The sequence below is a fragment of the Pelobates fuscus genome, chromosome 9 (genome assembly GCF_036172605.1).
Source record: "Pelobates fuscus isolate aPelFus1 chromosome 9, aPelFus1.pri, whole genome shotgun sequence".
In the NCBI taxonomy this organism is placed as follows: domain Eukaryota; kingdom Metazoa; phylum Chordata; class Amphibia; order Anura; family Pelobatidae; genus Pelobates; species Pelobates fuscus.
In genome coordinates this window covers 8,842,607-8,870,132 of record NC_086325.1, presented here as the reverse complement: position 1 = coordinate 8,870,132, position 27,526 = coordinate 8,842,607, and the positions used below count along the sequence as shown (strand labels likewise).

Sequence of the window (27,526 nt, the reverse complement as noted above, 5' to 3'; positions counted from 1 at the left end):
AGTTTAATTTATTACACGAGTTATTTAATAATAATACACATATTGGGGGGACATTCCAACTTCTAACACAGGAAACACAATACAGTGTGATGGAGCAGCCATCTTGGTTTTGTAGCAGACTGCATTCTGTAATGGACGACACTGAGCCCAATATCTATTAATTACATATTATTCATTATTATTATTATTATTATTTATATAGAGCCAACTAACTCCGCAGCGCTTTACAATATATATTAATTACATATTATTAATTATTATTTATATATTATTATTATTATTATTATTATTATTATTATTATAGCGCCAACTAACTCTGCAGCACTTTACAATATATATTAATTACATATTATTATTATTATATATTATTATTAGTAGTATTATTTATATAGCGCCAACTAACTCCGCAGCGCTTTACAATATATATTAATTACATATTATTATTATTATTATTATATATTATTATTATTATTATTAGTATTATTTATATAGCGCCAACTAACTCCGCAGCGCTTTACAATATATATTAATTACATATTATTATTATTATATATTATTATTAATATTATTATTATTCATATAGCGCCAACTAACTCTGCAGCACTGAGCCCAATATCTATTAATTACATATTATTATTATTATTATTATTATTCATATAGCGCCAACTAATTCTGCAGCACTGAGCCCAATATCTATTAATTACATATTATTACTATTATTATTTATATAGAGCCAATTAATCCCTCAGCGCTTTACAATATATATTAATCCCATATTATTATTATTATTATTATTATTATTTATATAGAGCCAATTAATCCTGCAGCGCTTTACAATTTATATTAATTACATATTATTATTATTTATTATTATTATTTATACAGAGCCAATTAATCCCGCAGTGTAGACAATAAACAAAAAGCAAAAGAGGAGGATGCAACAACTAATAAATAAGATGGAATACTGTATGAATGAAACATTATCTGTAATTAGACTTAACTTTTAATAAGTGATACGAATAAAAAGTCCAAAATAGGACTGTGTCAAGAGTATACTACAAACACTGAACACCTGGTACTATGTACACAATATTAATAATGAAAAAGTACCAAAACTAAGAAAAAATATACAAAAATATACAAACAAAAAACAAAACATCAATCGTTAAAAACAGCTAAGCCTGTTCCACCAATATCTAGAATAAGATAGGTTCCAAAGAAAAAAATCTGGTGCCTGATATACTTGAGTTGTTAGCCTGTAATAATGGTTAAACATAATGGTTACAAGTAGTTGTTTAGTAGATAAGCATTGCTTTCTTGGTATAGACTTCCCTACAGTATAGCATGGTACCAAAACTACTTCGGCACATTCCCTGCAATCATAGTGATATGAAATCACATTACCCTTAGTACAGTTAGCCTGATCTGGTAAATGTAACAGAGTACTAAATATAAAGTGGCAAGTGAACACACTGTGATTGATGCAATTGTATCAATAACGAGGATAGTTAGTGAGTCTTGCTTTTTGTAACATAAATATTATACAGAGGCTGTGGTATGATTACCTGCTATTGAATGAGGAGATAAGTATGGTGCTTAGTGATATCAGATTAAATTAGGAAGTGACGACATAGGGGGTAAAGAGGGGTAGAAAGCAAAATGTTTGTTGTAATAGGGGATTGGGGCTTGCCTACGCGTGTACCTACAGCTCCAGGGATAGGGAAAAAGGAGAGTACAGGGAAACAGTACTGTGCCTTCATGGGCCCCCTTACCCATAAAAAAACCCTGTCCAGTATAATGTCTATCCCTTAGTTTAATAAAATGGTCAAGTCCTCGGTAACTTAATTATCTGAGATTCGGGTAAAAGTGCAATGCTGCAGTTGTTGAAGTATGAATTGTAGATTATGCTAGCTTTAGTGTACCTATAATCTTAATTTTATTAAACGGACACTATAATCACCTGAACAACTTTAGCTTAATGAAGCAGTTTTGGTGTATAGAACATGCCCCTGCAGCCTCACTGCTCAATCCTCTGCCATTTAGGAGTTAAATCCCTTTGTTTATGAACCCTAGTCACACCTCCCTGCATGTAACTTGCACAGCCTTCCATAAACACTTCCTGTAAAGAGAGACCTATTTAGGCTTTCTTTATTGCAAGTTCTGTTTAATTAAGATTTTCTTATCCCCTGCTATGTTAATAGCTTGCTAGACCCTGCAAGAGCCTCCTGTATGTGATTAAAGTTCAATTTAGAGATTGAGATACAATTATTTAAGGTAAATTACATCTGTTTGTAGGTGAAACCAGTTTTTTTTTCATGCAGGCTCTGTCAATCATAGCCAGGGGAGGTGTGGCTAGGGCTGCATAAACAGAATCAAAGTGATTTAACTCCTAAATGACAGTGAATTGAGCAGTGAAATTGCAGGGGAATGATCTACACACTAAAACTGCTTTATTTAGTTAAAGTAATTTAGGTGACTATAGTGTTCCTTTAATGACAGGGGGCGAGTATTTGCTTAAGTCTCTCTTTACTAGAACTCCACAGCAGCACATTAACACAGAGAAAATCAACCAATTAGAAAAAAGTTAGTTACTATAAAACTCCCCTCCCCACACATAATTTATTTCCTCTTTCTTTGCTGCTCCACATCAGTACAGGTCAGAGTACCACTGCCTCCTGCTCTTAGTGGGTGGCTGTGAATGTTATCTTATGCTACTTTAATTGTATTTTGATTTTAAGGGGTTTGTTTTACTTTCCTCTCCCCTGTTTATTCCATTACTTCTACCTGTCTCTTTTTCCTACCTACGTTTCCCTAAGGCCTGTCTAACCTTTCTCTGGCTGACTTGATGTACCCTTGCAAATCCTTTATACTTTGCAGCGCGGAGCTATGACTGTCTTTGTGATATACTGTCTGTCTGTGTTGCACTATTCTGTCACTGTTATTTGTATCTGCTTACAAACATGATGTTTCCCCCTTTTATTTATCTGGGTGTTGTATAGCTGCTCCTGCATAATGTCCAGGAAAGTGTTTCTGCATGGCTTAACCCATTCCTTCCTGCTACATTAGCCTAGGATGCATTCTCAAGTGCTGGGTAACAAACTTAAAGGACCACTATAGTGCCCTGAGGGTGCCCCTACCCTCAGGGTCCCATTCTCGCCGGGTTAAATACTCACCTTTCTCCAACGCCAGGCTCCCTCGGCACTGGGGACTCTCCTCCTCCTTCCGACATCATCGGCTGACTGCGCATGCGCGGCAAGAGCCACGTGCGCATTCAGTCAGTCCATAGGAAAACATTCTCAATGCTTTCCTATGGACGCTGGCGTCTTCTCACTGTGAAAATCATTGAGAAGCGCCTCTAGCGGCTGTCAATGAGACAGCCACTAGAGGCTGGATTAACCCATAGGTAAACATGGCAGTTTCTCTGAAACTGCTATGTTTACAGCAGGCAGGGTTAATCCTAGATGGACCTGACACCCAGACCACTTCATTGAGATGAAGTGGTGTGGGTGCCTATAGTGATCCTTTAAGAAAATATGGTAGAAGTGGCAGAGCCCCTGCTCCCTGACGTACATTTCGCTAAATCAGCTCATCAGAGCGCCAACTAACTCCGCAGCATTTTACAATATATATTTATTACTGCCACTTATTATTATTATTATTCTCCCCACAAACCAATACACCTCAGTAAAACACACTGTGAGGGTTTATTTACTAACCTGTGAATTCAGAAACGGCCGATCTGTGAATATTCCCAGGTATTGGAAACATGTTGGTAGTTAGCCTAAACTTATCAAACCAGGCTTCATTGCACTGTTTAGTGGACACAGTATACCTTGCGTGTCTGCATTTTGTATGATAGTAGCCGGTTTGTTAAAAAGAAATAAATTAAACTCATCAACCAAAGACAATTGGAAATATACTGGGGGGGGGGGATACAGTTCTTAAGGTTGCAAGATAAAAGCTCATTAACTAAACAGCGACTTGTCAATGTCAACCAAACGGGACAATCTAGGTCAATATGTCCAGTCTGGACCAGTGTTTGGTTCACTCAAATCCCCTTAACACTGAGCCCGAGTCGATTAAAATCCAAACTGAAAAATCACGTCCGCAGTGGGCAAGCCGTGAATATAACAGTCACAGAAACCTTCTAAATCAGCTCAATTTTGCCTCTCAGATTATAATGTTCTGACATTCAGAGCTTGTCACATAAACTCCATGGAGGTTAAACCTGCCGCGTTCTACGCCTTTAAATGTAGGACAATGTCGGTTTCAGACCGCTTCCTCTGTGTCGTAACGGTTAATTTGGCACTCCAAGAGTTAACCCCTTAAGGACACATGACATGTGTGACATGTCATGATTCCCTTTTATTCCAGAAGTTTGGTCCTTAAGTGGTTAAACATTGCCATCCATTGTGGCATTAGGATTGTCACATGCACCGTACCCTGCCTGCATTAATGTAAAGGAGTGGTTACTGTGTGAAATGGGTGCATTGTGTAATATTAGGCAGCCCAGCAAGTGCCCACATGACAAAACCTGCTGCTATCGGTATAGAGACTTCTGTAGGTTGTCCCCATATAGCTGTCCCTCCTCCCTTTGCAGGATCAGCTATTGAAGCCATCCCCCTCCTCTCATGTGATTGGTCACATCAGCCGCCCCTTGTCCCTTTACAGGGTTTTACCATCCCTCCCTCCTGGTGTATAGAGGGCTAGGCCAGAAATTGTTGTTATACTCCAGGCTGTTTCTGTACAGAACTTCCCATTGTGCTCAGGGTATGTACGTCTCTAATCCAGTGTAAAGGGTGTACACAGGTTTTATAGACTCACAGATATTTATCCTTTAAACGTAACTTTGCTTCGTATTTCTATGTAGTGTAACATTCTCAGCGACTAATAAACTAGTGAGCTTTCAGTGTTGGGATGGTAGCATAGCACGGAGTTAATGGACAGTGTACGCAGCGGGGAAACGGCAGGTTATTCCTTGTGTGACTGTCTGCACAGTGGACAATTATTTACTAAACAGAGAATTGCTGGGAATTCGATGTTTAGGCACAAATCGGTGAATTAAAAAAAGTTACCTGGGCACTATCTCAAATCCCTATGCTTGTATAAATAACAGGAGTTTTCTGAAATCGCTCCAATTAACATTAAAGTGTACGCTCACTCGCCACGTCAAGGCAAACCTATTAGAGGCAGAAAACTGTATACTTATTAACCCCCACACACGTCTTAACCCTTACTAAGGTACACATGGTGTGGGCTCTGTAATATTAGCTCAAAGCAGCACGGTGAATTGTTAGTGTAGGGTTCACATAAGGTTTTGCCTTGACTGGGTAGGTGAGCTTGCACTTTAATGGCCATTGGACTGATACTAAAAGTCTCCTGTTATTTAAGTGTGTGGAGGGAACGGTTTTATGAGATTTGCTTTTGTTCTATGTATTTGGGATGATGAATACTGTAGTCATTGCTGCCGCCCAGGAGTAGTGGGAGTTTGAGCACTTAGCTTAATTTTGTCTATTTGTAAAGTATTTGAATTGGAAATATTCTCCCATGTCATTCTGTTATCAGTTTGGCTATTTCAGCCTTAATATTGAAATTCACTTTATATCCCGGAACACAGACTAACAAGGGTCATTTACTAACGTGAGAATAGATGGGAAATCGCAAATTTTGTTATGTTCAGAAATCCAAAGGAGCTCGCTAAGCACAGTAACCGGTGAGCTTTCTACCTGGTATGAGTCATTTAACAAAAACAGGCTCTTAGATCAATGCTTAAAAATTACAAATGGCAATAACAGACTGAGAGCACCGGCAGATTGTTAGCCCATTATCCAAAGTCTATGCAGATGGCACACAAATCTACCCGTCCTCTCCCGATCTCTCACCGTCCCCCTTGACTCGTGACTCTGACGGCCTCTCTGCTATTTCTAACTGGATGGCTACTCATCACTTAAACAGAACTTCTGGTCTTTCCTCCCTCAGGTGTTGCTACTCCTGTGCCTGTCTCCTTCCAACGGCGCCACCATCAGCTCTACCTCGCAGTCTCGCTGCCTAATTCTCTTAAACTCCGACCTCTCCTTCACCCCTCATGTCCAATCAATCGTCAAATCCTGCCGCTTCCATCTCAAAAACATAGTTTGCCCTTTTTTAACGCTGGACGTGACTAAGGTGCTGGTCCATGTCGCTATCCTCTCTCGCCTTGACTACATAAATCCCGCACCTTAATACTCTCATTCCTCTTCCCCACCCTCCTCCATGTCATTCTGTTTTCAGTTTGGCTATTTCAGCCTTAAAACTGAAATTCACTTTATATCCCGGAGCACAGACTAACAAGGGTCATTTACTAACGTGAGAATAGAATCATTTATATTGCTACTCTTCAGAAATCCAGAGGCGCACTATCATAAAAAGAATATAAAACACTAAGCCCTCAATGAATACTATCCTAACAACGTCCTTTTCTATCCTACCCTTACTTTCTGTGTCACAATACCCCACTGCCTCTAGCATGTAAACTCACTGAGCAGGGCCCTCAATCCCTCTGTTACTGTGTCACTATACCCCACTCCCTCTAGCATGTAACCTCACTGAGCAGGACCCTCAATCCCTCTGTTACTGTGTCACTATACCCCACTCCCTCTAACATGTAAACTCACTGAGCAGGGCCCTCAATCCCTCTGTTACTGTGTCACTATACCCCACTCCCTCTAACATGTAAACTCACTGAGCAGGGCCCTCAATCCCTCTGTTACTGTGTCACTATACCCCGCTCCCTCTTACATGTAAACCCACTGAGCAGGGCCCTCAATCCCTCTGTTACTGTGTCACTATACCCCACTCCCTCTAACATGTAAACTCACTGAGCAGGGCCCTCAATCCCTCTGTTACTGTGTCACTATACCCCACTCCCTCTAACATGTAAACTCACTGAGCAGGGCCCTCAATCCCTCTGTTACTATGTCACTATACCCCACTCCCTCTAACATGTAAACTCACTGAGCAGGGCCCTCAATCCCTCTGTTACTGTGTCACTATACCCCACTCCCTCTAACATGTAAACTCACTGAGCAGGGCCCTCAATCCCTCTGTTACTATGTCACTATACCCCACTCCCTCTAACATGTAAACTCACGGAGCAGGCCCTCAATCCCTCTGTTACTGTGTCACTATACCCCACTCCCTCTAACATGTAAACTCATGGAGCAGGACCCTCAATCCCTCTGTTACTGTCACTATACCCCACTCCCTCTAACATGTAAACTCACTGAGCAGGGCCCTCAATCCCTCTGTTACTGTGCATCTAATTCGTCTGGTTACAAATACGTGTCTGTTAGCCCACCAATTGTACTGCGCTGCGGAATATGTTGGTGCAAATTTGGTCAGGATCACAAGGAATTTACTTAATTTACGCTGGCTGAGAGACAGCAGAGAGCGTTGGCTGTGGGCACAAGGAAAGACTTGGTCTTTGTCCAACCATTTAAAAATAGGCAAAAACTAAAGGGATTATCCCACAGACTCTCCACTCTATTATAGAGTGGACATAGTATAGTGGTTATGGTACTTAGAGTGCCTCTTTAATTGCTTATTATTGACTTGTTGATAATCATTTCTCACAGCTTATCTTTTTAATCAAAACGTTGTGACATTTATTCGAAATATGAGATAGCTACATGGTGCAAGAAATTACATTGTGATAGTATTAAATATCAGAGTAAAATGATTTAGATCTCATGTGAACATAAAACCCACAAACAGTAAATAGTATTTCCTGGCAACAACCTGGTATTTGTTTTTTAGGTAATAATGTAATATGATTCTTATCCGGCAGCACCACACGTTCTGAAACAGGTAGCCTTTATAGTCTCTCTGCGTAAGGCAGAGGGTCTCACTGGATGTTCGTTTCTCGATCGTGTTGAGACCAGCTATGGAGCAGAAAGCTAATTTATGATTTATTTCATTATTAGCTTTCGATTTTCTGGTAACATAAGCAAACACTCGACACGTGATCTGATCATTATTGGAATTTCTGCTTAGCCTGTTTACTTGCTAACAATGTATTTTTTTTTCCTTGTGTTTCCTACCTGTTGCAATATTTAATTATTCTCACATTTTTTTCCCCAGTCGCACACATGACTTGTTGACAAGTTCAGCAAGTTTTCTTCAGCTGAACTCTTCGTTTGTCTTGGAGAGAAACTTGTCACATGATTGCATTCAGTATGGGGAAACTGCTCACATGTCTAATCTTATCATCTAGGTTTGCGCAAGTCCTTGCGGTAGTTGTCGGTCTCTGTGCTGGGTGTTTTAAGGCTTTATCCTAGTATACGGCTCACTCACTGATCACGGCGGATTCAGGGCTACAATGAAACCACCCATAACGTACAAGCAGGTGAGTTATCCTTGGATAATAATGTCTTTCAAATAATATTCCATTATGCTGTTACTGGACAGACTGATATTGCATTTTGTAGGGCAGATTACTAGCAAATCTCTGCATTAAGTTATTTCACTGGATATTTTTGGTCATTGACAAGTGAGGTGGCTGCATCCCATAAATCCGAGCGCGCGTGTACATTGTAGAATTGTTGGGGGTGATTGTCTGTGTGTGTAGCTTCTTCATCCATAGTGGATGCTAGCGCACGCCTTTATCTATTTAACCCCTTAAGGACACAAGACGGAAATATTCCGTCATGATTCCCTTTTATTTCTGAAGTTGTGACCTTAAGGGGTGAATCTTTTTATTTGATAGCCGATACACCAGCACATTGTACTGAATGAATCTTTAACCCTTCCATGACCAGGTTTTCGACAGGAAACGAAGTGTAGAGTTTACGTATTCTGCCGTTTTTCACTCCCCCCCCCCCCCCATAAATATCATGCTGCTTGTTCTTCAGTTTAGAAAGTCTTTGTTACTGAAAACGCCAAATCAAATTGCGTCCGAGTTTGTCAAAGAATTAGTTAGCAGCATGATTTGTTGGTTTAGTAATATAATATTTGGGGAGCAAGTGAATGAATTAATATTACAATATTTTTCAGATCGTGAGGCTTTTAATAAGGCGTGTATATCTGTCTTAATTCCAGGTAAAATATCAGGATGAACAGGAGGTTTCCACGCGGCCTCACACAGATCACGCAGAGAAGGCTCGTAAGGTAGGTCCTTCCTGTCAACTTAATGGCTTGACTAAAGTGGGCTTGGAGTATATTTTTAAATGTTGCAATTTGCTATTTAGTGAATAAACCCCTTTAATCTTATCTTATTATAAGGTATCTTTCCGATATATTGCTACCTTGTGGCACTCTCCTTATCTATAGTATAGCAGATTGGGATGAGGTTTTAAAAGGACACTTTACTGCTCAAATAAAAAAAATAAATAAATCACTATTTAATGGATATACCCCCAATGAAAACGTGCATGTATATAATTAATGTTTTCATTGGGGGTATAGTTTAAAACAATCCCAAAATAAAGTGCACTGTGCCATAAAACATGTGCCAATAAGTATTTGTGCAATAAATTTACAGACACAATTTAAGTGCTTTTTTTTTTTTTTTTTAATTAAAATTGTGTGTTGTAATCAAATTTATTGCACAAATAGTTATTGGTACATGTTTAAAGGCACAGCGCACTCAATTTTTGGGGTTATTTTATTTTGAGTGTTTTTGAGCTAGTAAACTGTTAATGTGCTGCTGATTTAAAGAAATCGTTTTTATAGGGTTGTTTACAAACTGCTATGTTTACACTGAGGGCTAATCCAGCCTCTAGTTACTGTCTCCCTGATAGCCACTAGAGGTGCTTCCGTGATTCTCAGTGTGAAAATCGCATTGAACTCACGCAGCGTGAGTTCAGATCCCCATAGGAAAGCATTGAGTAATGCTCTGGCCGTGCATGCGCATTCGGCTCCACTTGGGAGCTGCCGTCGGCAGGGGGAGGAGAGGTCACCAGCGCCAAAGGAGCCCGGTGCTGGATTAAGGTTTTAACCCCTCCAGCCCAGTGGGAGGGGGGCCACGAGGAACCCTATAACCCTATAGTGCCAGGAAAACTAGTTTGTTTTCCTGTCACTATAGTGCTATTTTAAACATAGCAGATCTCTGTAGGTCCTCCTGGAAAAAGACAGGTGAACAGTTTTAGCAAATTTGCTGCCTACTGGATTTGGAATGTTGTTCAAATTTGGTGTTTGATAAATATAAAAATCCTATATTTTATTCCCAGTTCATATGCAAGAATTACTGAACTGAAACCTGGGAAGTCATGTCAGCTAGTGAAACGTGGTCATTCGGTGGAAATCTCAACCAGATTTTCCCTTAGTAAATATAGGAATTGCAATTTTGGTTGGATTCAATCATTTCAGCTGGATTTTGCAGATTTTTTCCTTTTGTGTGTTATCTTCTAAATGTTGTCATTCTGCTTTTAAATTCACAACAATTTTGAGTGTTTTATTCACTTTAACCCTGAAATTAAATTAAGGTGAATTGGACTCTGAATGGCAAAATTAGTGTTAAAAAGGCAAGTTTTAAATATAAATGTATCCAGATAAGCAATGTTTGACTAAATTCTGTCATTTGGAAGTCAATTCGCTATTATTCGGAGTAAAGTGAATTAAGCCTCGGATTTAGTGACATAATGTTTGTTTAGTACAGTCAATCCTTGTCACTTGGTATCCTAGAAATCTTGAAATAAAGGGATTTGCCTGTATTTTATAGTTTGCTGTTTATCATGTAAACCCCCCTTATTACTGGGTGCATTGATATCTGTAGTGACCTATAGATGGACAATGCAACTCCCAGGACCAATAGCCGATTGAGTAGCATCCGAGAATGCTTCATGAAGGGCTCATTAGATGCCTGCATCGTTACGTCATATATTATTTAAAGCATTTTGTCTGGTGATCACACTATTGAATTTTCACATTATAATCAGTATGTTGGGTTAAACTTACCACCTTCTCCTGGCTCTCCCTGCAGTACTACCTCTGTGCTCTGATCATTGCGGTGGCCATTACTATCCTGTTCACCTTACTGGCTTCTCAGATCCTACTATTCCCCTTCTGCCTCAATACATCTAAAGAGAAGATTGAGACTGTCCTCCTGAGCCAAGAGACCAGGTGTAACGAGCAGTGCCAGTAAGTGGACCAAGACAAAAATATGTCCTAAGGAGCTTGCGATCTACTAGCTGTATAATGGAGTATTATGCCTCAATGTGTTTGCTGCCTGTCACATGTATACAGCCTGGTGCCCACTTACAGAATGCTTTCTTTCTGCCCTGCTAGGGTTGTCCTGGTAGAGAGTATCCCAGAAGGGCTGGTGTACGAAGCCAACGCAACCACCAATCCTTCCACTTTTCAGACATGGATGAACCTAATAGCTGTGGCCAAGACCAGTGTGGACATCGCCTCATTTTACTGGACACTGACCAATAATGATACCCATACTGAACATCCTTCAGCCAATCAGGTAAAAGAGCAACAATAAATGTGTATTTAAAAATTGGGATACAGCTGTGTCTCCCTAGAGGAATTAGCAACGCTTAGTGAAATCTTGTTACATATATATATGAAATAGTACTACAATTGTTGCACTCACAGAGAAGGAGAATTTGGAATGCTTTAGGGTATCTCCCCCTGATGTAGAATGGGGGATCTCAGATCTCATATACCTGTTTGTTTTATTTTTGGCATTTAAAATGATACTCTAGAAATGGAGGAACGCCCAGAACAAACCCCAACACATGTTTAAATATGTAAAACGTAATGTCAGTGTCGCTGGTAACCTGTAACTTACTCATTATCAATTTCTATTAGCTGAACACAATTATTCATTATCAAATTACCAATACTATTAATTCTGTTTATTATATGAGAAGTAAACTTGTATGTGTATAATTATATATAGTGCCATATATCATACTTATTATGAACTGTGAAGACTTTTTTAATACTATACTATTCACCGTTATACGTCAAAGCATGTGATAACGTGTCCTTCATTTTCATCTTTATACACAAAAACAAGTGGAGTGCGCTCCAGGGTCTCCTCTAAATTTGGTCAATTCCCACCAAGGAGAGAGCAAGGGAAAAAAACAAAGCACACTAAAGCGATGACTAATCAATATATAATAAATTGGTAAATATTACAGGAAACATCCAAGGCCCACATCAACATTTAATCATCCCAACTCCAATGTATTTAGCTAATATATATATATAAAATCATGTTTCACATTGGGATTCCATGATTCTTTTTTTTTTTTTGTAAATATATTTTTATTGTTTCGCAAAAATATACGTTCCACATCTCAATGACTGTAAATTGTGAGACTCGCAGGTCTCCATTGGCTCACTGAACGTAATACAAGTATATATCATCCATTTAACTATGAACTGTGAGACACGCAGGTCTCCATTGGCAAACACAGTGTGTAGTCATGCGTACTACTTCAGATTAGCTTTGAACTGTGAGATACGCAGATCTCCATTGGCATATTCATTGCGTAGACATGCACATAACCTCAAATTAGCCTATTAGATGTGCATCCCTGGGTGCAACATGTGTTCGTACAGAAGTGGGGTGTGGGTCTTGTGTAAAAAAGCGTCAACTGAGGTCCGAAGCCCCCCATGTGGTGGGTTCCGTTAGATGTTTGGGCCGTACTAGAGGGTGTCAGTAGCGGTTGTCGTGGCCAGCAACGTTTGCGTAGTCGTTAGTGAGTGTGGGTTCTCAGGTCCCGTGTGCTACGTGGACCCGCCGGTCCCTCCTTGACCCTGTGCGTTACTACAAGGGGTCGTCACCCCCCTGGTCTTGCGTGGTCAGTGTCGTATCAGTCTCGACCGTCCATGTGGTCCGTCTAGTCCGTATCCTGGTAGGTAGTCTATTTCCGGTTCTGATCCCCTGCGTGTGCGCCACGGCATGGCAGGGAGGTGTTATATGGGCTACCCCGGTCCTCCGCGATCCCCGAGGCCCAGGCAGGGTATGCCCCCACCCGGGTGTCGCGGGCCGCGGGTGACCAGTGGGCCAGCCAAAGGTTATGGGTTATGGCGGGGGGTGTCGGGTGGGCTAGGTCAGTCTGCTTCTGGGTCCTCAGATCGTCCTGGTACAGTCCTATCCCCGGGTTCGCGTTCCGCCCAGAAATTTGGAGTTGTCGCTCTCAGCAGCCAGTGCGTCCATGTGTTAAGATAAGTCTGGTATGTGTTTGCGGTGGCGTGGAGTTCTTCCAGTGATCTTAGTTCCTCCATTTGAGTGAACCACGCCCCTAACAGGGGTGTGTTCTGTTTTTTCCAGTGTTGTGGGATGACTGTTTTGGCTATGTTAAGGATACGAATTGTCATTGATCGTTTGTATGCGGATCGAGTGGTTTTAGTGTGGTGTAGTAGCATTTCGGCCGGGCCGAAAGGTGGTGGGTCGTCTGAAAATTGTCTAATAATTTTGTGTATGGTCTTCCAATACTGGGTTATCTTGTTACATTCCCACCAGATGTGCAGGAGCGTGCCCCTTTCCGTGCCGCATCTCCAGCACTCTGGGGGGCAGTCAGGCATACGCATGCTCAATGCGGCGGGCGTGCAGTACCAGTGAGTGAGCAGTTTGTACGCTGTTTCTTGGGTCTTACTAAAAGTGGAGCAGTGGTGCGTCAAGTAGCATATTTTTTCCCATTCCGCGTTACTGAATGTGCGTCCCAGTGCTGCCTCCCATTTTCCCATAAAGCTGGGCTGTGCAGTCTGCGTTCGTGTCAGGAGTGAGGTGTACATGAGGGATACTCCGTGTGTCAGCGGGTCTGAGGTTAGACAATGGTCTTCGAAGTATGTGGGGGCTCTTGTCAGTGCGGGCCCCTGTGGGAGCGTCGCGGTGTATGTCTGGATCTGTTTATACTTGAGGCGCGTCAAGAGGTTGTGTTCCCCTTCCCCTCCTAGTTCCCTTAGTGTTTTCAGTCCGCTCGTCTTGTAGACGTGTTTGAGTCTAGGTAGTGGGTCAGGTATGAGGGATTTGAACGCTCTAGGGTCCAGTCCAGGGGGGAAGCTCGGGTTGTGTATCAGGGGGAGCAGGGGCGATGGGTACGGTGATAGGTCGTGTTTCCCTTTAGATCTGTGCCACTCCTGCAGAGTTGCTTTTATGTATGGGGAGCATTTCTTGTTCTCGTTCCTTATCCCTGGGGGCAGCCAAGGTAGTATTGAGATTGGGGCACCTGCGTCGTGTTCCTCTGCCTGTTTCCATTGTTTCTGGACCCCCGGTTTGGTCCATTCTATTATCCTAAGAAGGTGGCAAGCTCTGTAATAGAGGGTGAAGTCTGGTAAGGCCAGGCCACCTCTATCTTTGGGCTGTGTCAGTAGTGTGTGTCTAAGTCTCGGTCGCTTCCCATTCCAGACGTATCTACCCAGGGCTGTGCGGAGTGTGGTGAACGTGCGAGGGATCGTGATGGGGATGGTTTGGAGGAGGTATAGGAGGCGGGGGAGGAAATTCATTTTAACTACCTGTATCCTGCCTAGCCACGAGATGTGGGGGTGTGCCCATTCCTGCAGTTCAGTGCGGAACCGCGTGTGCATCGCGTCGAAATTTTCCCTGAGTATGTCCCCTGCTTTTCGTGTGAGCCAGATACCTAAGTATTTAATTTTATGTGTAGCCCACTGGAATGTGTATTGGTGGCGTATCTGTGTCGCCCTGTGTTCCGGGATGTCGATGTTCAGTATGTATGATTTCGCGAGGTTTATTTTGAAGTTGGAGATCTTCCCAAAGTCCCGAAAGGCTTTCAGGATATTGGGAAGGGATACTTCCGGGTTTGTTACATAGAAAAGCAGGTCATCTGCATACGCTGCTACTTTATGGTGGTTCATCCCTGCCTGGACTCCCATTATGTCGGGGTTATCCCTAATCGCTACCATGAGTGGTTCGAGAGCCAGGACGAAGAGTAACGGGGAGAGAGGGCATCCCTGTCGGGTACCATTGAGAATGTCAAACGGTGCTGATAGCGCCCCGTTGATTATCACTTGGGCTGAGGGTTGTGAGTAGAGGGCTGTTATCCACCCCATGATTCCCGGGCCCAGGCCAGCGTGTGTCAGTGTCCGGAACAGATAGTTCCAGCTGACTCTGTCGAAGGCCTTCTCCGCGTCTGTCGACAGCAGGAGAAGGTTGCTTCTTCTGCGTTTGTCACCGTGTATCAGCGTGAGGGTGCGTATAGTGTTATCTCTGGCCTCTCTCCCCGTCACGAATCCCACCTGGTCCGGGTGTACCAGTGTGGGTATGTGTGCCTGCAGTCTCGTGGCTAATATTTTAGCTAGTAATTTAAGGTCGCAGTTTATGAGGGATATGGGTCGATAACTCCCGCAGTGTTCTACATCTTTGCCCTCCTTAGGGAGGATGGTGATATGGGCCGCCAGTGTTTGCTTGGGGAAGCAGTGTCCCTCCCTTATGGCATTAAATGCCGTAACCAGGGGGGCGTACAGTATGTCGGCATATGCCTTATAGTAGCACAGCGGGAGGCCGTCAGGGCCCGGGCTTTTGCCTGGTGCCGTCCGTTTGATAGCCGCGGCTAGCTCCTCTTGTGTGATTGTTTCGTCAAGTAAGGTTGCCGTGTCCCGATCTAGTGTGGGTATAGTGTGGTTGGCAAGGTAATTATCGATTGCTTCCGACAGTCGCGTGGTTGCCTGTGTCGATGTCGGGCTCGGGAGTGCGTACAGGTCGGCATAGTACGACCTGATTACTTCCTGTATCCTGGCGGGGAGTCTGTGTAGTGTGTTCTTGTTGTCGCGGATGCGGTCAATATATGTCTGTTGTCTGCGTTTAGCAAGCATCCGTGCCAGGAGTCTGCCACTCTTGTTGCCGTGTAACGAGAAGAATGCCTTATGCCGCAGCGCGTCTCTGTGGTATCTAGTTTGTAGTAATTTGGTCAGGTCCCTTCGTAGCGAGAGTAGTTGTTCCTGTTGTGCTTGTGTCTGTTGGGTTTTGTTGAGGGTGTCTATGGCCTGAATGTCTGCTAGGAGTGTGGTCATTCTCTTCTCCCTCAGTGTTTTCAGCGTGGCGCCCTGTCTGATGAAGTGACCCCTGACTACGCTTTTGTGTGCCTCCCATACTATCGTCGGGGTCGTTTGGTCGGGTGTGTTGATGGAGAAGTACTCCCTGAGGGTCGATGCTATGTCCGCTTTGACAGTGGGATCGGATAGCAGGTATTCATTGAGTCTCCACTTGGCTACTCTGGGACGGAATAGTGGTGAGGCCAGTGTGAGCGTCACCGGGGCGTGGTCTGACCACGTCGCCGTACCATGTTCTGTCTGTAGGACCAGTGGTAGGTGATAGTGTTGGAGGAAGAAGTAATCTATCCTGGTGTATGTGTTGTGTGGGTGTGAAAAAAATGTGTAATCCCGTTCGTCCGGGTGGAGGGCCCTCCAGCTATCTACTAGTTTGTATTTAGCGAGGAGAGTTTTGATTGTGGATAGGTGTTGGGTCGGGACTTGTGAGGTGCCGGTGGATGAGTCCCACTTCGGGTCTAGCGTCAGATTGAAGTCTCCGCCTAAGACTAGTATGCCCTCAGTGAATGCTGCCAGTTTGCGGAGAGTCTGCGAGAAAAACCTATGGTGTCTCTGGTTGGGGGCGTACACATTGGCGAACGTGTACGTCTGGCCCGCTATTGTCCCCTTCAGGAACACATATCTACCTTCCCTGTCCGTTTGGACTCCTGTCTCCTGGAGGGGTACCCTTTTGTGTATGAGTATTGCTGCACCTCTCGCCTTGCCACCGTGGTAATCACTAAAATACCCTGCAGTGTATCGGTGGTCCCGTAGCTTGGGTCTGGACCCTTCTCTAAAATGTGTCTCCTGTAGGTACACTATGGACGCACTGGCCGCGTGAAAGTCCCGCAGAGCAGCTGCTCTGCGTTCAGGCTTGTTCAGGCCTCTCGCATTCAGGGATAGGATCGTAAGATCGTAAGCCGGTGTGAGTGACATCTCTAGGACCCGTCAGTCCGTCAGTCGTCTGTTGGTAAGGGGGTCTATGTAGCGTCTGTGTGAGGGGGTTAGGGATTAGGTTTGTGGGATTCCGCCGCGTCAGAGGCGTTAGAGTGTGGCGTCCAGGCGGTCCCTAAGACCTGAGCCTAATAGAGGGCCCAGTGTCTCGGCCGCCTTTGCGTGGCGCCTGTCTCTTGGGGGAGTAGGAGGAAGGCCTCCGGGTAAGCCGTGGTCCCGCTGTGTGCGGACTGTCGTGGGCGAGTCACCTTGTGATCTCTGGTCAACCCTGGTCGTCCTACGCAGTCGGTTTCCCTTATGTCGCCTTCGTGGCTCTATCGGTAGCTGTAACATAAGTATGCGTGTCCTCGCCTGAGGTGTGTGGGGCAGATGCATTTCGGCAACAGCAAGCGACAATATATAAAAGCAGTTAAACACAATAACAGTAAACATGTATTAAGATTTACATTTAGATATGAATACAGGCGTTAGGATATGGTGGCACCTATCCCGTGTCGTGATGGCCCAGCCCCCAGGCCGCCCAATGTTGTGTTCTCGAGGTCCGTGTCGTGGGGCCTAAGTGGGCCTCTCTTTATTGTTCCCCCCCCCCCCCCTCCGTGTTACCCTCTCGGGGACACGATGAGTGTAATCCATTCGCCATCCGAGGGCCCGAGCGGGGTTGCCCGGCCCGGTCTGCGGCCCCCGTTCCTAAGGCTCTGTGTCCCCCCCCCTCAAACGGTGTTCCATCTCCAGGTTTTCTCCCTCCCCCACCCACCCTCTCGGAGGCCCGGGCGCGCCGGGTCCCCGTCCCCCCGGCCCGCTCCTGATAAGGTCGTCACGGGTCTATTAAGGTAACCCAGCCCGCCCCGCAGCCCCCGATCTCCGGATACAATTGCATAGCATACATAGGGAATCCCCCCCATCCCGCTCCCATTTAGATGTATCCCCAGCCTAGCCCTCCCCCCGGTCCCCCTTCAGGAGTGGGTAGGCCCCTGGGCCGCGAGGCCGGTGTTAGGTTTGTACTTGCGGTTCTCAGGCAGTGAGAGTCCCCCGGAGCTCTTGCTCCATTCAGTCCTGGCCGGCCCTGAGGCCTGGGGTGACCTAGGTCGGTTCCGTAGTTATGCAGCAGAGTCTGTGGCTGGTGTGTCGCGTTCTGTGGCGGTCTCTAGGGCCTCCTTAAGCTCTTCGTTACTTGGATCAGCGCCCCGGGGTCTTGGTTCCCTGCTGGGCGAGGGGGTCTGTGAGTAGGGGTGGGTGGTGGTGTCAATAGTTCCAGGTGTGGGTTGTAAGGTCTGAGATGGATCGCCTGGGCTGCAGTCATCACGGTAGAGGTTGCGTGGAGCTCGAAGAAGTGGGCGTCCCGTTGCCGGGCCCAAAGTCCCCGGGACAGGTGCCGTTCGGGTGTTGTGTCCGTTTATAGGCCGCGTGGGCCTGCTGCCTGTTGGCGTGTGGTCCTTGGTATCTGGGATCCGGCGGCCTGTCTCCCGGTTCTCTGGGCGGGCGTGTAAAGCATCAGGGGGTCAGGCCAGGTTAAGGAAGCAGGTGTTATTTGCAGCTCTCTCGCTATAGCTTCCATGTCGTTCTTTTCTCTAATTTCGAAAGGGCCTTTCGGAGTTTGTACTTGGAGTCCGTGTGGGAAACACCAGCGGTATTTAATTTTGTTGGATTGTAGCTGCCTGGTGAAAGGGCGCAAAGCCCTGCGGTACGCCAGCGTAGTGGGTGACAGGTCCGGGTATAGCTGGATCTCTGTGCCATCTAGTAGTACCCTGCCCAGTTCTCTTGCTTTGCGGAGGATCTCCTCTTTTTGTTGGAAATTGGCTAAGCAGCATATTATGTCTCGGGGGATGCCCCCAGGCGGTCCCCTCGGTCTGAGGGCTCTGTGGGCTCTCACCATCTCGAGTGGGGCCTGTGGTGGTCTGTCCAGTAGGTTATTGAATAGGCCCGTAAGGGTGTGTTGTACTGGGGCCGTGTCGTCCACTTCTTCCGGCACACCACGGATCCTTAGGTTTTGCCGCCTGCCCCGGTTATCGAGGTCTTCTAGATGGTAAGCCATTTGTCGGATTTGAAGGGTGCTGAGTTGCAGGGAGCCTGCGGTTGCGGACTGCGCCGATGACATGTGGTCGCAGTCCGCCTCGAGCTGAGAGACCCTCTGGCGCAGGCCGCAAAATTCTTCCCTCATGGCCTGCAGCTCCGACGTGATGGAGGAGCGGAGCTCGCTGTTCGCTGCTCTCAGGTCTTCCTTGGTAGGCAAGTTACGCAGGATATCCAGTCAGGGTGGGTGGCTGGGGTATCCCCTAAGGGGGTCCCGGTGAGGGTCTCCCCCCTGTGTGGTGATGGCGGGAAAGGCCCTTCGGAGGCCGCAGAGTCGTTGGAGGCCTGCGTGTCCGGGTCCGCCGGGGCGATCAGATATTGCCTCAGGGAATGATGGCTGCTCCCTCTGGGAGTGTCGGCAGACTTAGTGGCCGGTGTTGCCTTATGAGTTTTGCCCATTGTCGGGGCGGAAAGGTGCTTTTGGCGAGGATAAACGCTGAGAATAGCCGAGCCTGGAAGGGAGCTCAGGAATCACGCTGCCATCTTCCTCGGCTTCCAGGCCACGCCGGATTCCATGATTCTAATCAAAAAGTCCTCTTAGTTCTTCCCATGTATTGCTCGCCCCATGGACACTACAGCAAATATACCACAAAGTCTGCGTGGCAACCAACGCTAGAACCTACCCGGAAACATTTTTATCTTTCCAAATTAATTTCTGTTTTCCAACTAATTACTTTCGCAATACTATTTATAATTTCCCTTTTTGGTTAATTTATTTTTTGTGTTCAGCTTGTATTTTAAAATCCTGAATATTTGAGGAATTACGTCTCACTCTAGTTGGTTTCTTGCTATCCTCCTTAACCATGGTTGGTAATGACAGCTTGTTTTTACCATCTGCCATTTCATTTCATCAAAAAGAGTTAAATCTAGAAAAATAATTACCGTATTTCATTATGGGGTGAATTTGGTTTTAAATTGGTTGCAGTTTAAGTATTGAACAAAATCCCCAAATGATTGTTTAGAACCTCCCCAAATAATAATGAAATAATCAATAACTCTCCACCCCAGCATCCAGGTCGCCTCCCAGCCATGACCAGACCACACGAAAAGTTCCCATCTCCTCGTGTAAATCTTGGCATAGCTGGGGGGGAACTTGGTGCCCATGGCATTTCCCGTAACTTCCAAATTGAATTCATCTTCAAAGAAAAACTGTCATTAGTTCACTTTGATTCTACATGGGACTGTCCCTTTAACCCATTAAACATGTCACTGTCATTAGGTCACTTTGCTCCTACATGGGACTGTCTCTTTAACCCATTAAACATGTAACGGTCATAAGGTCACTTTGCTCCTACATGGGACTGTCCCTTTAACCCATTAAACATGTCACTGTCATTAGGTCACTTTGCTCCTACATGGGACTGTCTCTTTAACCCCTTAAACATGTAACGGTCATTAGGTCACTTTGCTCCTACATGGGACTGTCCCTTTAACCCATTAAACATGTCACTGTCATTAGGTCACTTTGCTCCTACATGGGACTGTCCCTTTAACCCATTAAACATGTCACTGTCATTAGGTCACTTTGCTCCTACATGGGACTGTCCCTTTAACCCATTAAACATGTTACCGTCATTAGGTCACTTTGCTCCTACATGGGACTGTCCCTTTAACCCATTAAACATGTCACTGTCATTAGGTCACTTTGCTCCTACATGGGACTGTCCCTTTAACCCATTAAACATGTCACTGTCATTAGGTCACTTTGCTCCTACATGGGACTGTCTCTTTAACCCATTAAACATGTCAATTTATTTCATTAAGGGAGAACAAGTCCTTCAAGAACTGACGAAGCTGAAGCAGAGGGGGGTGTCCCTTCGGGTAGCTGTTAACCCCACCAATTCCCCCACAAAAGACAAGGACATTAATGTGCTACGGGCCAGTGGTAAGATGATCTCTGCCTATGTGACAGACAGAGGGGATCAGTCATGTAGGGCAATTACTGGACTGCGAATTGGGGAGAATTCTTTGCATTTTGTCAATTTTAAGGGTTTATTCACTAAAGTGTATTCAAAACTGAATTCAGCTCCCTGTGACATCATGATTTCAGTGAATGAGTCAGGTGACACTGCGCAGCTCGCTGTGAGATCATTATTTCAGTGAATGAGCCAGGTGACACTGCGCAGCTCGCTGTGACATCATGATCTCAGTGAATGAGTCAGGTGACACTGTGCAGCTCGCTGTGACATCATGATCTCAGTGAATGAGTCAGGTGACACTGCGCAGCTTGCTGTGAGATCATTATTTCAGTGAATGAGCCAGGTGACACTGCGCAGCTCGCTGTGAGATCATTATTTCAGTGAATGAGCCAGGTGACACTGTGCGGGTCTGTGTGACATCATGATTTCAGTGCAGTGAATAAGGCAAATTACATTGTGCAGCTCGCTGTGACATCATGATCTCAGTGAATGAGCCAGGTGACACTGTGCAGCTCGCTGTGACATCATGATCTCAGTGAATGAGCCAGGTGACACTGCGCAGCTCGCTGTGACATCATGAATGAGCGCAGTGAGATTGTGCAGAAATTCTCCACCAATGTGCGTTGCGAAACTATACACTGGAGACAGGGCTGCATCAAAATACAAATAATACTCTCAGGAAATCCTAGATCAGTACATTATTCAATTCATGCCCATTCGTTATAGATACATATATTACACAGGACTGTTTAAACACGAACACCCCTTTTATTATTTATCTAACAAGGTTGTTTTACTAGTGGTCTGAATAAACTCTGTGGACACCCCATATATGATCTGCCATTGATGCTACATTTGTCCTAATCTCCATTCTTTATTCGTGTATCCCACCAGGTGCAGACGTACGTGTGGTGGACATGCCACGGCTGACAGATGGTATATTACACACAAAGTTCTGGGTTGTAGACAATAAACATTTCTACATTGGCAGTGCCAACATGGACTGGCGATCACTAACACAGGTAATTATACCCCGGGCTCACTGAGCATCATGGGAAATCTAGTTCAAAGACATCTGGAGTGCCAGCATTAGGGATAACTCTTATTTTGTTGTTCTGTAATAATGATAGGCTGTGCTTGAAAGACCTTAAAATACCATATTTTAGGCTCAAATGTTAGTTATTTTAATGGGTGATACACATTTCAGCTCGTCCTTTCTATATATATTTTAAAGAAAGTTTAATTATAAACAGTTCATTTTTCTTGATCATTCTCAGGAGACCTAGAGATGCATTTCCATATCATTCAAACTAAACCTATTGGCCACAGGAAGTGTTTCATCTCTCACACTAAGACTAGATTCTGAAGACGGCCAGGAGAACCCTGTTTTTATACACTGTGTCCCATGTCTATCATGTTTTATTTAACACCTATTTCTCCATGAAAGGTGAAGGAGTTGGGTTCTGCCGTCTATAACTGCAGCTGCCTGGCTCAGGATTTGCAGAAAATCTTTGAAGTCTACTGGGCCCTTGGATTGCCCAATGCCACCATACCTAGCCAATGGCCAGCAAACTATTCCACCACATACAACAAGGAGACTCCCATGGAGGTCGCGCTGAATGACACCACAGCCAAAGTGTATCTCTCAGTAAGTAGATGGCTGCCATAATACCCACACCTGTAGGTGAACCTCTGCTGATGTCACTTTCATTCTTGCGCCCATTTCTCTCCCCAGAGTTCCCCTCCTCCTCTTTCACCAACTGGCAGGACAGACGACATCAAGTCCATTCTCAGCATCATCAATGATGCCAAGAAGTTTGTGTATATCTCTGTCATGGACTATACCCCAACAGAGGAGTTCGTATACCCAAAGAGGTAACTGCCCCTTTTCCTAACCACCCACCTAGTCCCGTGGGTCAAAGCTCAGCATCTCCCAGTGAAAAAAGGTTACCTGCGCTGTTTCCACATCCCTATGCATCCTAACTCTAACCATTTGCCTTGCTTCCTTGAGCTTCTGGCAAAATATCTCTAATGAGACAGAAAGGGGTATTTTTTATATACATCCCTACATGCTTATTAACCCAGTGAACATTGCCCAGTTACTGAACTGACACACGGGCTGGGATTTTACTCCAGGACAAAGTATCACAACTTTACATATAAAAATAAAATCTAACGGAAAAGACAAAAGAGATCATGTTTAAAGTTACAGGATGTGAAGAGGGATCTTGTCATATAAGCTCACAATCTAGGAGGAAGAGAACGGCCCATCGTCAGGTTTTATAAAGAGTGTCTTAAACAGAACCTTGTGATGGGAGGACTACTTTCTGGTAAATCATTAGTGGGGTAAAGTGAATAAACGACTCCCACGGTTCCGGTTCCATATCGGAGGATGGGAGGCTGCGGCTCCTTCTATCAGTTGTAATTCAGATTCGGAACTTAGGACATACTTAAAAACGAGAGAAATCCCAATGTATTTTCCTGGTAAAATATTTCATAAATAAATTTGGACCAGGGAAGTTTCTGGACCTGGGTCACGTGTGTATACAATTATTCCCCCATTGTTTTGGCAGGGGCCGCTGTGAACAGTTCAGTAGTCTCTCCAAACAAATCCACATTTAACTAATTAATATATGGCAAATGGAAGCGGGCCCAGTATACCTGCCTGCTTTAACACGCTCAGACATTTTCTATTTCCCACTAATTTCTCTTGTGATCCAGGTACTGGCCGATGATTGACAGTCACCTGAGGGAAGTTGTGTATGAGAGACGGGTAGCCGTGCGCCTGCTGATCAGCTGCTGGAAAAACTCCAAGCCGTACATGTTCCCATTCCTCACCTCACTGGCTGCACTGCACAGCAACAAATCGCACTTCGACATTCAGGTGGTAAGCTGTCTGACACGAGCCGTACAAATCCTCTGGGTCTACTGCACCATTTACCCACGGAATGTCCCTACACCTAATCCAACCGCTGAGCACGCCTGGTATTTCAGATTTCACCAGAGCGCTCTGTCGGTCTCTTACCCAGCCCCCCCTCCACCACCACCACCACTGCCATCGTTCTGGATAAGATACACAGAATCACCAATGTCTGGGAATTCCAATCCTGCAGTTACTTCTCAGCAGTTTGGAATTTCTGCTCCTTTATTAAACTGTAGTGCGGACATTCTGTTTATTCAATAAACCTCTCTGAAGTGCTATATTGTGAAGCAAACTGTACAGCCTTAGCAAATTGCACTAAATTAATGTTAAGATTATACAAAGAATTAAAAAAGGAAATCCTGCTGAAATACCAGTTGACAACCACTAGAGGTCAGGGTTTACCAAGGGTGAGAAAGCAGACAATGCATAAAATATAGAATTCTTAGAAAGATTTGCAATGAATGCGTGAATTCAGTAGAGACTGCCCCTTTAATAAATAAGTAAATAAATACAATGGTGTTTGTATGGCTTATCACATTTTTTAAATTTTTTTTTTTTCACTCTAAAGAAAATCTTTGTAGTGCCTTCAACCCCAGACCAAAAAAGGATCCCGTTTGCCCGAGTGAATCACAACAAATACATGCTGACCGACAGAGTGGCTTATATAGGTAAGAGGAACCCAGGCTCCGTGTAAGGTGCAGAGCATCTGGGGAGCTCAATGTTTGGTTTCCTGTATTCTGCAGAATCTCGCTTCCACAAAGATACACCCAGTCATTTAAAATGAACTACAATGTGTTTATCATCTGCAGAGTTTCCTCTAAGATTCTCCTAAACTTGGTCAACTACTAAATTAAAGGGGGAGGGGCAGGGCGGAAATGAAAACCAAAAAGTTATAAATGTTTTACTAAATATATTAAAGGGACACTATAGTCACCAGAACAACTAGAGCTTAATGTATTTGTTCTGGTGAGTAGAATCAGTCCCTTCAGACTTTTTTTTGCTGCAAACACAGTTTGTTTAAATTAAAATGCAGTCTTTACATTACAGCCTAGTGATACATCCACTGGCCGCCCCTCAGATGGCTACTAGAGGTGCTTCCTGGGGCAGTGCTGCACAGTGTGACTGACATTCCGTGTCTCCACCGTCTGCATGCAGATACTGAACTTTCGTCATAGAGATGTATTGATTCAATGTATGTCTATGAGGAGATGCTGATTGGCCAGGGCGGTGTTTGACTTGTGCTGGCACTGCCTCCTTGACAGTCTCAGCCAATCCTATAGGAAAGCATTGTGATTGGCTCAGACCACCACTTCTGATGAGGTCAGCAGACAGCAGGCAGATCAGGGGCACATCCAGCAGCTGCAGACTTGAATAAAAGTAAGATTTTACTATATTTCAGGAATATATGTTTGTGTTCCTGACCCTATAGTGTTCCTTTAATATTTTTAATGTCAAAAACTACTCCTGACATATTTAAACTATTTAGTAATAAAAGTATTTTGTCTTTCCTTGTCATTGAAATATTTTCCTTTTTTGTGTGCTAGTACTATTTAGTTTTTTTTATTTGAAGATAAATCTTTGAGGACTGCTGGATGGTTACACATTTTGGTATTGGAGAATATGTTTATTTATGTTAATTTACCGGTGTGTTCCCATTCTCTGGTGTCTTTTGGACACATTGTCTCCTCCCGTATGCTCCTCATAAATAAAGAATTAAAAAAAAAAAAAGAATTCTTTCCCTTACACATTGACAGGAGGCTCTCGATCAAGCTGAATGTTTAAATGGTTATTGAGTTCTGACATTTCTGAGCCACTTGAATAACTAATTGAACCCCAGAGTGCTTGCTTCTTGGCACCTGGAACAGACTGTTAACCCGCATTGCCTATTTAAACCTCAGCCACTGGTTCTAGAACTAACATCTCTCCAAAGTGTGACATTGTGCATCAAGAGCCCTGATCAGTCTGCTCTTTCTCATGTTGGTATCTCTTGTGTTGTAGGTACGTCAAACTGGTCTGGGGACTACTTCCTGCGCACAGCTGGGTCTGCGCTAGTCGTGAACCAGACAAATTCTGTCAATGCCACCAACACTGTCCAAGAAAGACTTCATGCTGTGTTTGAGAGAGATTGGAATTCTAATTACAGTCACGTGCTCCATGGCCTGGGTTCATCGTGGAGTGAAAAGTGCATCTTTTAAGAAACATACTGGCCATCACTAGTGAGCACTCAGGGGGAGCACCAAGATGTCTTCTTGCAGATTGGTGATTTAGTTTTTGTGTGCAGGAACTGAACCTCAAGCACAGAAAGGCTAATATCGAATGAAGAACTCAAGGTCTGTTATGGATATTGAGTCAGAAAAGGGTGTTTAGATTGAAGAGTGTCAGCTCCTTTTTAACGCAGATGTCCCCAAACTGCACCATGTCTCTGGATAATGTGAGCCCTGGGGGCTGCTATCCCAGCTCTTCCTCAATCTTTATAGCATTCGTCTCTTCGTTTAATGTTTCTGGGTATACAAGGTACAGGACACTTTATACTTTCCCACAGTATTTACAGGATCTAAGGTTTTATATATAAAATTAAATTGTTTTAGGGTTTTTCTTATTTTAAGCAATAATACTCCTGCACAGGTAGCTCCATGGCCACCTTGGCTCCTCTGTCCTACACAGAATGTTCTCTATGGTTCTTTGCCCTAAGTTTTCTTTTGACCACTGAACTGTGGGGGAGTAAAAGAATATTTCTGTGTCAGAGAATTTTTACATTTTTGCTGTTTTGACAGAGTTTGCAGTTGGCTTGTCAGTTTTACAGTATTAACCGTTCTTGAACAAACCCAATGTGACGTTCTCTGGCCGCTAGGAATGCTGGATATTAATGGGGTTTAATAAAGAATTCAGACGTGGAATAACGCTGTTAGAATTTCGTGTACTGTAACAGGACGTTTTTCAAGTGGATTTCTAAAATATTTGACTCTTCCTTGTTGACAGTCTTTACCCTGGAAATTCCCGCGTTCAGATTCCTCTAACAAACCAACAGAGAAATGTCAGAGTTGGACTTTGTAGACCATTTCCTTATTTTGTGGGTTATTTTTTTTCTTGATGTAACTTTTTGGGAGAAAGTTCCTTTATCCATGGCATGTTCTCTGTATTGAGATTATGACTAAAACCATCTACTTTTCATTTTATATAAAACCACATCAAGCAGTTTGTTTGCGAAACCAGTTACTTCTGATAAACCTTCAAACACGGCTGTGAATGGCACAATACTGCGCAGAGCGAATAAACTGCTTGTCTGGTAAAGATAAAAAATCTGATTTTTATTTATTTTAATTTCTTACAAGTTTTTTCTTGTCAATCTTTCTTTTATTGAGGCATATGATTATGGTGGTACAGAATAAAGAGAGGGAGACTTGCAGGGGTTATACAGGCTAATATCGTCATAACAGGTGACAAAATCTCCTAGATTTATCAGCCTCATTTTATATTTTTTTTTAAACAAGCTTAATACATTGAGGTATTCAAACAGGTGGGTTATAATGCATGTCTCGTTTATCTAGCGTAATTAACGTAACGTTGAAACATCGATATACATTGTGTGTAAAAAACACTGCGATATCAGGCTTTATAAATATGATTCACACTATACATAACATTGCTATCATTGAACAGTGCTAAAACATGTTAAATC

At 44.0% G+C, this 27,526-nt stretch overlaps 1 protein-coding gene across 2 annotated transcripts; it reads left to right on the top strand.

The window, feature by feature from the left end:
- Nucleotides 1–4,692: 4,692 nt before the first annotated feature.
- On the top strand, nt 4,693–27,147 carry PLD3 (phospholipase D family member 3). Of its 2 annotated transcripts, none has more exons than XM_063431073.1 (12): nt 4,693–4,770; nt 8,252–8,383; nt 9,076–9,144; nt 10,958–11,115; nt 11,263–11,446; nt 20,770–20,890; nt 21,819–21,946; nt 22,372–22,572; nt 22,660–22,799; nt 23,646–23,811; nt 24,416–24,515; nt 25,846–27,147. In XM_063431073.1, exons 2-12 carry the CDS (start codon nt 8,357–8,359, stop codon nt 26,040–26,042), a joined length of 1,491 nt encoding a protein of 496 aa, XP_063287143.1. In that variant the 5' UTR covers nt 4,693–4,770; nt 8,252–8,356; the 3' UTR covers nt 26,043–27,147. The 2 variants fall into 2 exon arrangements, with proteins under 2 accessions (XP_063287143.1, XP_063287144.1); XM_063431074.1 differs by lacking the exon at nt 4,693–4,770 and adding an exon at nt 8,013–8,051.
- The last annotated feature ends 379 nt before the right edge of the window (nt 27,148–27,526 follow it).

What these genes read in the sequence shown, in the direction of transcription:
- PLD3 (XM_063431073.1), top strand. Translation starts at nt 8,357, where the DNA reads ATGAAACCACCCATAACGTACAAGCAG. An exon ending in AGGTGTAACGAGCAGTGCCA is followed by an intron (nt 11,116 to 11,262) that starts GTAAGTGGACCA and finishes CTGCCCTGCTAG; the next exon opens with GGTTGTCCTGGTAGAGAGTA. An exon ending in ACTGGCGATCACTAACACAG is followed by an intron (nt 21,947 to 22,371) that starts GTAATTATACCC and finishes TCTCCATGAAAG; the next exon opens with GTGAAGGAGTTGGGTTCTGC.